The sequence below is a fragment of the Portunus trituberculatus genome, chromosome 30 (genome assembly GCF_017591435.1).
Source record: "Portunus trituberculatus isolate SZX2019 chromosome 30, ASM1759143v1, whole genome shotgun sequence".
NCBI lineage: Eukaryota > Metazoa > Arthropoda > Malacostraca > Decapoda > Portunidae > Portunus > Portunus trituberculatus.
Window position 1 is genome coordinate 4,807,342 of NC_059284.1, and position 10,148 is coordinate 4,817,489.

The 10,148-nt window shown below is 40.0% G+C and overlaps 1 protein-coding gene across 1 annotated transcript in view; it reads right to left on the reverse strand.

The window, feature by feature from the left end:
- Positions 1–7,436: 7,436 nt before the first annotated feature.
- LOC123510956 overlaps positions 7,437–10,148 on the reverse strand; it is a 14,572-nt gene continuing 11,860 nt past the window's right edge. The window contains exons 5-6 of the mRNA XM_045266490.1: positions 9,368–9,448; positions 7,437–9,031 (exon numbers count right to left, since the gene is read on the reverse strand). Coding sequence (XP_045122425.1) covers positions 8,948–9,031; positions 9,368–9,448 — 165 coding nt within the window. The 3' untranslated portion in view covers positions 7,437–8,947. The remainder of the gene's footprint in view (positions 9,032–9,367; positions 9,449–10,148) is intronic.

The following is a 10,148-nucleotide window of genomic DNA, read 5'->3' on the forward strand; positions in this document are numbered from 1 at the left end:
ATTTTTTTGTCTTTTTTCCTCTCAAAATTTTTCATAACGAGAGAAAGAAGTTTTATTTTATTTTTATTTTTTTTTGCTGATGTGAATGTTCTTTTTTTCTTTTCTTTTCACTTTCTTTACACTAACTTTTCACAATCCTTCATTTTTTGTCTTTTTCCTCTCAGAATTTTTCATAACGAGAGAAAGAAGTTTTATTTTATTTTATTTTTTTTTTTGCTGATGTGAATGTTCTTTTTTTCTTTTCTTTTCACTTTCTTTACACTAACTTTTCACAATCCTTCATTTTTTTGTCTTTTTTCCTCTCAGAATTTTTCATAACGAGAGAAAGAAGTTTTATTTTATTTTTATTTTTTTTTGCTGATGTGAATGTTCTTTTTTTCTTTTCTTTTCACTTTCTTTACACTAATTTTTCACAATCCTTAATTTTTTTGTCTTTTTTCCTCTCAGAATTTTTCATAACGAGAGAAAGAAGTTTTATTTTATTTATTATTTTTTTTTTGCTGATATGAATGTTCTTTTTCTTTTCTTTTCACTTTCTTTACATTAACTTTTCACAATCCTTCATTTTTTTGTCTTTTTACCTCTCAGAATTTTTCATAACGAGAGAAAGAAGTTTTATTTATTTATTTTTTTTTTGCTGATATGAATGTTTTTTTTTCTTTTCACTTTCTTTACACTAATTTTTCACAATCCTTAATTTTTTTTGGCTTTTTTTCCTCTCAGAATTTTTCATAACGAGAGAAAGAAGTTTTATTTTATTTATTTATTTTTTGCTGATGTGAATGTTCTTTTTTTCTTTTCTTTTCACTTTCTTTACACTAACTTTTCACAATCCTTCATTTTTTTTGTCTTTTTCCTCTCAAAATTTTTCATAACGAGAGAAAGAAGTTTTATTTTATTCATTTTTGCTGATATGAATGTTCTTTTTTTCTTTTCTTTACACATTCTTTACACTAACTTTTCACAATCCTTCATTTTTTTTTGTCTTTTTTTCCTCTCAGAATTCTTCGTAGCGAGGGAACTGTTACAAAGTAGTAGCGAGTCTTAAGTTTCCTTCCGATTACACTGTGTTTGTATTGTTTGTTCGTAAAGAGAAGCTGATTTTTATTTGCTCTTTCTCTTTTCATTCTCGGTACGGAAAGACTGGAAACTGTGAACTGTATTAAAGAAAAGTGGGAAGTCTTAAGTTTTATTATTATTATCATTATTATTATTATTTTTTGCTTATATAAATGTTCTTTTTTTCTTTTCTCTTCACTTTTTTTGCAATAACTTTTCAAAATTCTTTATTCTTTTTGTCTTTCCAGTTTCTTTCGTCTACTTTTTGCCTTCAGGTCTTTCATATTTTTTCTCTAACTTCATCACTTTCATTATAACACTCAATTTTCACACCTTCTTACATTTTCTATCTCCTTTCTTTATCCACCACGTTTATCATTAATTCTTTACCATCCTCATATTATTTATCTCTCACCCTTTCACATTCCATCACTTTTCCCTCTTTATCACACTTATCCACTATCCTCCTTCCTTTATCCACCACGTTTATCATTATTTCTTTACCATCTGCACATTATCTATCCCTCATCCTTCTTTATCACACTTATTCTTTTTACCTTCGTTTATCTAACATTTTCCGTGTCTCCTGAGCTTTCCCCAATCTGTGTCACCTGTCTGCCTGTCTGCGCCACCTGTCGTGATTACCTGTCCGTGAGTGACGCGCAGACTCACCTGACCAACTTACCTTTGATCCACAGCGTTGCCAGTACACTCATCTCTGCAGGGTTGCCAGAGAGAGAGAGAGAGAGAGAGAGAGAGAGAGAGAGAGGGGGGAGGGGTCAGTATTTCGTGATGAGGTGAAGACAACAATCAAAATTTCATGTAATCTTCTTTTTTTCTATCTTTTTTTTTATCGATGTTACGAGACAGACAGAGAGAGAGAGAGAGAGAGAGAGAGAGAGAGAGAGAGAGAGAGAGAGAGAGAGAGAGAGAGAGAGAGAGAGAGATTGCGTTTTACCACTACTACTACTATTATTACTACTGCTACTACTACTACTACTACTACTACTACTACTACTACTACTACTACTACTACAACAACAACTAGTACTACTACAACTACTACTACAACTACATCAACAACAACAACTACTACTACTATTTCTACTGCTACTACAGGGGTTCTCAACCTGGGGTACGCGTACCCCCAGGGGTACGTGAGAGGAATTTTTCGGGTACGTGGCGGGTTTCTCAAAATGCTTCAGTTTTAAATAGCAGCAAATTCGTTTGTAGTATACAATGTGTCCTTCACTAGAACCAGGACACGTTAACAACGTTAACAAGGAAACTCTTGGAGTTATATCACTTGAGAGGAAGCTCTCTTGGATTACAGTTGCCACACAACCTTGCAAACCTATAATATTTGCTCCGATTTCTTATCTTATATGTTATTCACACACACAGTGACTTATTTATCACTGTTACTAGTTACAAGTTGCAACTAGCTGCAAGCAACACTAGTTCACTGCCATAATGATCGAAAATTGTCTGATATAGTTCCTTTTTGGTAAATGCATTGCATGTTAGTCACATATAGTGTCTCCCTGTGAGGTACCAGTTCCTATCGACACTACCTCATAGAAACATACTAATATTAATTAAAAATTGTGTCTGCTCCACATATATAACACAATTTAAACTTAATAAACTAAGTCAATAAACCATGCATTTATTGTTACCCTTCCTGACGCTGCATTGTGGGTAAGGGTACGTGATCAATACTGAAAGACTTCGAGGGTACATCACATTAAAAGGTTGAGAAGAAGAAGAATTAACCTGTGCAGAAGCGAGGTGAAATGTGTGTTAAGGTTCCGTGCTGTCTTCAAGTCTCTAGAAATGAAAGATCTTGGTACACCAGACAATTATGTTTTGCTCTATATTATGATGTCAGTCGTATAAACTCAAGTAACTATAAAGAAATACCATGGTAGAATAAGAACAGAAAAATACTGGTAGGAGTAAAACCCTGGCAAATCAATAGATACATCGTAATACAGTGTTTAGAGACGATTACTCTGTACCGCGAGACGATACTGACTCTCTCCTGCGAACACTGAAATTGTGACAGTTTGGGTCCTCTCCTATTGATATTAATCAAAGTATTGCGATTTATTCACAATAGTAATATATTACACTCCGACGGAACACGGGCCTAATGTGTTTGAGATGTGGCATTTTGTTTTAGTACATTTCGCTCTATATAGCGACTGTTTAGGACTAAAAAACTGTAGCTTCAGGTAGATATTCAATAATGTTATCTATCGATTTTCAGTCTTAAAGTAGGGAAAATTACGAATATTGATGCATTTCTTTTATAGTCCTCCTTGCTTCTCGAAAAGGTGCACGAATTTAGAAAAGGTTGAAGAACACTAAACTGTACCCTGAAAAAAAATACAGTAAAAAAGATAAGATAAAAATGACCAACATCTCTATTATTATGGAAGCTAATAATAATAATACCAAGACTAATTAAGTAATTCAGAGATAACGAAACGAACGACGATCACGAGAGCTTCCACGATAACAGTGTGTACGATAAGATTTGATTCCAGATTCCTCGATAGCGCTCCGAGTTTCCAAGATAACAATGGCATTCCAGTTTCCTCGATAGCGATGCAAGTTTCCAAAATGACGATGCCTTTCCATGATAAAGATGCCCTTCCAGTTTCCAAGATAATAATGCGAGTTTCCACGATCAAGATGCAATTCCAGTTTCCACGGGAACGATGCGGGTTTCCACGATGTCGATGCGGTTCCAGTCCTCACGATGCGATTTCAAGACACAATATTGAAGTCCACTTGCCTACACAGGTACTGGGACGAACCCTTTCACCCCGTAAGGATCCACCCAACACCCTTGAGTGCGAGTAAAGTGACGCTGCCACCTTCCTGCGCTGCAATTGAAGTCCACTTGCCTACACAGGTACTGGGATGAACCCTTTCACCCCGTAAGGATCCACCCCACACCCTTAGGTGCGAGGAGAGTGGCGCTGCCACCTCACTGCGACGCAATTGAAGTTCACTTGCCTACACAGGTACTGGGGCGAACCCTTTCACCCCGTAAGAGTTCACCCCAGACCCGTGAGTGCGAGGAGAGTGACGCTGCCACCTTACTGCGCCTCACACGGGTAGCCATGAGCATAACCCGCCACACTCCACTCCCCAAACACTGTCAGTGAGTCCTTTTCACCCCGTAAAGGACCACTGGTACGGTCAGTGCCTGGCTCATGGCGCACAGCGTGCCCTCGTTCATGGCGAGTTGTTCAGCCCGATGTCATTATAAGCAGAGGTCCTGTACACACCACTCACCACCAGACTCTATGCAAGGAGCCCTTATCACCCCTTAAAGGCCCCTCACGGCATCATCTGATGGACGGTAGACACGGCACCCTGCTTAAGGCGACGCCTTGCCTAGTATGAGGCGCTGCAAGTTGACAACAATCAGTGAGCTTGAAGCCGCGAAGGAAAATGAGTCCACGCTAACAATGGGATTCCACGACAGGTTGCGATTCCAGTGTCCACGGTACAGATGTGTTTGTTGAGGATAACGATCCGTTTATCGAGGCTAACGGTGCGGCGATGGCGATGGCGAAACGATCCAAAGTATTATTACCTACACAGGTACTGGGACGAAACTTTTTACCCAGAAAGGGTCAACCCCAGTCCCGTGGTTATGAGAGCAGTGACGATGCAACCTTGCAATGCCTCACACAGGTCGCCATGAGCAATGACCCGCCACACACCACTCCCCAAACGCTGTCATGAAGTGAGTCCTTTTTACCTAACCTAACCTAACCTAACCTAATCTAACCTAACCTAACCTAACCTAACCTAACCTAACGTAAAGGACCCCTGGTACTGTCAGTGCCTGGCTCATGGCACATAGCGTGCCCTCGTTCATGGCGAGTTGTTCAGCCCGGTGTCATTATAAGCAGAGGTCCCGTACACACCACTCACCATCATATTCTATGCAAGGAGCCCTTATCACCCCTTTAGGGCCCCTCACGGCACCATCCGGTGAGTGGTAGACATTGATCTCTTGCTTATGGCGACCCTTGCCTAGTGTGATGCGCTGCAAGTGGACGACTAGTAGTGAAGCTTGAGGCCACCAAGGAAAAGCAGGACCTGCAGCCAGTTCCTGCCTTGGGCCCCAGGCCGGACCCGACGGCCACCTCCTTCCCCCGTGCGGCGCCCAAGGCCGTCACGGCCCTCAAACATCTTTAGGCCGAAAGTTCTCAATCGTCGTTTTAATTTTGATTCGAATATAAAATCGTCGATGGTAAATGAAAAATAGCTTTGGTGTGAAAGTGTGCAAGAGTTAGCTGATTAATGAAACAAGGTGAGGCAGCTTTGCTCCGGAGTATTTAGTGTACTTTGCATGTTGCTGCCGTGAATGTGTACGTGTTTGTAGGTAACTGGATAGAAACAGTAGACCAATGGTAGTTGTGTAGCTATTGGGGAACTTTTGAAAATTAGTTAAGCTTCTGGATAGAGTGGATGAGTGCACACAGGTTTGCGTGTCTTATACATAAACTGCCACTTGTAAACATAAATTTTTCTATTTCATGCTCTTAGAAAAAAGCAAACTTAGTTTTCTTTATTTCCCTGATCACAATGACGTATAAATATCAATGTTCCAATCATAAGGAAACACTAGGAGAGGACCCAAACTCCCGTTGAAGTTGCCAGATTCAACAGATATCGTAATATTTCACAGAAAAGATGGTCAACTGCATATCGTATATTTTTGGATATTCTTTTGTCACGTAAGGAGATATCAAGATAGGTAAAGTATTTCTAAACATGTATCTACGACAAAAAACGCTATAATAGTAGAGTTAGGTTATAACTATGCATTGTGTTTTTTTATATACCATCTTGCTCTATTCCTGGGACAAAGATTACTTCTTCCTCAATTGATAGCTCGAAGTTAGTATGATATTTTCTTTCCTTCTAGGTTAGTAAGTAGACTACAAGACACCATGAACCTATGAAGCCCCGTAAATGAGATTATTTTCATAACTTAGAAATCAAAGTCTGATAATGAGATTGTCTATTGCCAACCAAACCGTTCTGCATAGACGTCTTCAGCGTCATAGAGACCTAATGATGTTAGCTCATGGACAGTGGCCATCCTGACAGCGCGAAACCACAGGGGGTTCATAAGAAGATTTCCAGGGGTACTTAGATGGCTGATCTAATAAAATCCTTTGCAGTGCCATTGCATATTGAGTTCCATGTTCCATGTGACAATACTGGGGTACTGGTAGATGGTCTTATAACTCAGGGGTTCTTAACGATAAAAGGTTGAGAACCCTGTGCTACAACAACTATAGCACTAACTCAAACTCAAGTATTCACCATTTTAGCGATACCAATAATGGTTTACTAATATTCACACTGTCAATTTCATACCAGTTTGTCTTCCCTGCTTTTCATACAAGAAGAAACACTAAATTTTATCATAGCACTAACTCAAGTTCAAGTATTCACCATTTGAGCGATACCAATAATGGTTTACTAATATTTACTCTTATTTTCATGCTAGTTTTGTCCTCCCTGGTCTTCATATACGAGGCAACGAGGCAGGGACATGTGACTGGCTCAGGTTTAGTTGACAAGCAGACAGTGAAGGGACTGGACATGGCTGTGCTCGTTCCATGAATTTAAGGACTTCATACACTTCAGGATGGACGTGACGTGACATGACAGAGAGTGAAGTGAGTGTGAACAGTATATTTTTTCTGGTATATCCTTTCAATTTCCTCATATTATTTCCATTTAAGTAAATAAAAACAAAGGGGAAATAAATAGAAGCACAAATATTCCAACACAGAGGTTAGTCTTATCTACAAATGTCTTTTATAGCACTAAAGGTGAATATCATTAAAATACAGGTGAACTGACTATAACTACTAACTTTAATTGTAGATGCATAAAAACACTTCACTAATCACTTGTGCCAGTATTAAAAAACGCTCTATTCTCTCACCAAGACAATTTTCCAAGGCCACAGAGAAAATTAGCCAGGATTTCACAGCTTCTCCTTTTAACAAACTAGAAATGTTGCGAACCCATCACCAGAACCATAGAAATATCTTAACCCCTTCAGTACCATGACGTGCTTGCATATTTATTCTGCTTAATATTTAGAGGTTTTATACAGCTTTAGAAACTTATGTGAGGGTTAAAATAGTGAAGACTGTAGCCATTAATCCTCTGACCTCCATAGACCCTTCCTAATGTAAGTAAAATCGCCTAATTATACCCAAAAACTCATAGTAAAACTGCGTCCCAGTACTGAAGGGGTTAAAATAGTGAAGACTGTGGCCATTAATCCTCTGACCTCCATAGACCCTTCTTAATGTCAATAAAATGGTCTAATCACACCCAAAACTCATGGTAAAAATGTGTCCCAGTACTGAAGGGATTAAAAACACAAGTATCTTCAACTGGACCCTTTGGAAAACAGTGATGGGGAGACAGCAAACGTTTCAGAATACCGCTGGTGCATACTAACTGTCTCGTGCGTTGGTGAAGTGGACAAAAGGCCAAAGAGTTAGCAAATACCTTACTTTTCTATGCCTACGATTAGTCACACAGCAGCCTACCCGTGACTGGCCGCTGGTATACTGTTAACTTAGACTAGAAGACACAGCGCTGCCAGTTTTAACAGACTTTGCGTGACTAGAGGGAAGAAAAAGTGATAGAGAGAAGAGGAGTGAGAGGGCGAGGTGAAGAGAAGCTGGTGAGAAGAGGAAATGCAAATGAATGTGATGAGAGAGAGAGAGAGAGAGAGAGAGAGAGAGAGAGAGAGAGAGAGAGAGAGAGAGAGAGAGAGAGAGAATGACTAATTTAGACAGAATGGAAAGAAATAAGAGAAAAAAAATGAGTAACAATGATAATAATAATAATAATAATAATAATAATAATAATAATAATAACAATAATAGGGAAGCAAGCTATTAGGGTTCATATCTGGATGCCTTGCTAGTTATTGCATTGCTCAAGGGAATTTCAGCCTTAATTACTAGTATACTACTGACACTACGTCTCTCTCTCTCTCTCTCTCTCTCTGGTATGGTTGAATATAGAGAGAATCAAAACTTTTCATTCAATCGTTCTACAGAGAGAGAGAGACACACACACACACACACACACACACACACACACACACACACACACACACACACACACACATTGAAAGAAAACGTGACTCGTGTATTGTAGGGGTAACGTTTCTATACATTCCTCAACGCTCTTCCCTGTCCCCTTTCTCTTCCTACACTCCCTTCCTCTCTCATTCCTTTCCCTCCTGCGTTCCTTCCTTCAGTCTCCATCCTGAACGCCATATTCCCTTCCCTCTCTCACCGCGACCATTTTCAAAGCCTACAGAGACGATTAGCCGAGTTCTAAAGAGTATTTGTCCTGTTGGTAATGCAGAAAACTTGTTAACATGTCTTTAGAATTATAGAAACACTCTTAAAAACCGTGTCACTTCAAATTGAGCCTTTAAAAGAGTATTTGTCCTGTTGGTAATGCAGAAAACTTGTTAACATGTCACTAGAATTATAGAAACACTCTTAAGAACCCGTGTCATTTCAACCTTAGCCCTTAGAAAATAGTGAAGGTGCTGTGAGGAAGCGTTTCAGAGTATGGACTAAGGTCGGTATTCTGAAACGTTTCGCTTTCTTACCACGAGTATTTTCCAAGGCCACAGAAATGACTAGCGGGGTTTTCAAGAGTGTTTCTCCAGTTAATAATGCAGAAATCTTATCACTCTGCCTCTAGAACCATAAAAACACCTTAAACAGACTCGCATAAGTGTAAATAAAGCCTTTGAAAACAGGGAAGGTTCGGCGAGGAAGTGGTTCAGAGTTATCGGCTGTTAGTGTCGCCCCGGCCTCGCGTACGCCACCACTCTCGGCTTTGCTCTCGTACCGTGGCCTGGGAAAGACGGTCTGCTCGGGGCCTGAAAGAAGGAAAAGAGTCAGCATTAGTGTTAGTTTAGTTTAGGTGGCTTTGAGGTGGCTTGGTTTGTCAGTGTGGGTGTGTGTGGGGGGGACTATAGGTGGGTCTCTCTCTCTCTCTCTCTCTCTCTCTCTCTCTCTCTCTCTCTCTCTCTCTCTCTCTCTCTCTCTCTCTGTGTGTGTGTGTGTGTGTGTGTGTGTGTGTGTGTGTGTGTGTGTGTGTGTGTGAGGGTTACTTTAGTTAAGTTTTTAAGCTAGCTATGTTTGTCACCCCCGCCCGTCCTTCTCTCTCTCTCTCTCTCTCTCTCTCTCTCTCTCTCTCTCTCTCTCTCTCTTACCCTCCCCCACGTGGTCTGAGACTGGAGGTGTGCTTGTAAATCCTTGTATGTCTGGTCCAGCATTCTCCGCATCACCTCCTCCTTTAAGGGAACAGAAAACGGGAAACGATTACCAAGAGAGACTAGAATTCATGATTACGGAAATAAACGACGAAGGTGAAGGAAACGAGAAAAAAAGAAGAAAAGACAGGATATGAGAGAGAGAGAGAGAGAGAGAGAGAGAGAGAGAGAGAGAGAGAGACAAAAACAGATTCACAGTTCCAAGTAAGATGAGAAACAAAGGAAAGACAGAGATCCAGATTAATCATTTAGGTTCGTATTCAGAAACGCTATTCTCTCTGACTATGACTGATTTCCAAGGCCACAGAGATGACTAGCGGGGTTTTCAAGAGTGGTTCTCCAGTTAATAATGCAGAAATCTAGTCACTCTGACTCTAGAACCGTAAAAACACTTTAAAAAAACGCTATTCTCTCTGACTATAACTGTTTTCCAAGGCCACAGAGATGATTAACGGGGTTTTCAAGAGTGTTTCTCCAATTGATAATGTAGAAACCTTGTCACTCTGCCTCTAGAACCTTAAAAACTGGTATAAACTTAAATGAAGCCTTTTGAAATAGTGGAGGTGAAGCGCAGAAGAGTTTGAGAATACGAGCCTCAGTTAGATTAGTGTTAGTCTCACCCGTTTAGCGTTAGACAAATTGAGTCTCGGGAGAAGTCTCAGAAGGGCGCGCAGTCTGTTCCTGAGGGCAAGTGGAGAAGGTGGAGGAGCAGGAGGGAGCA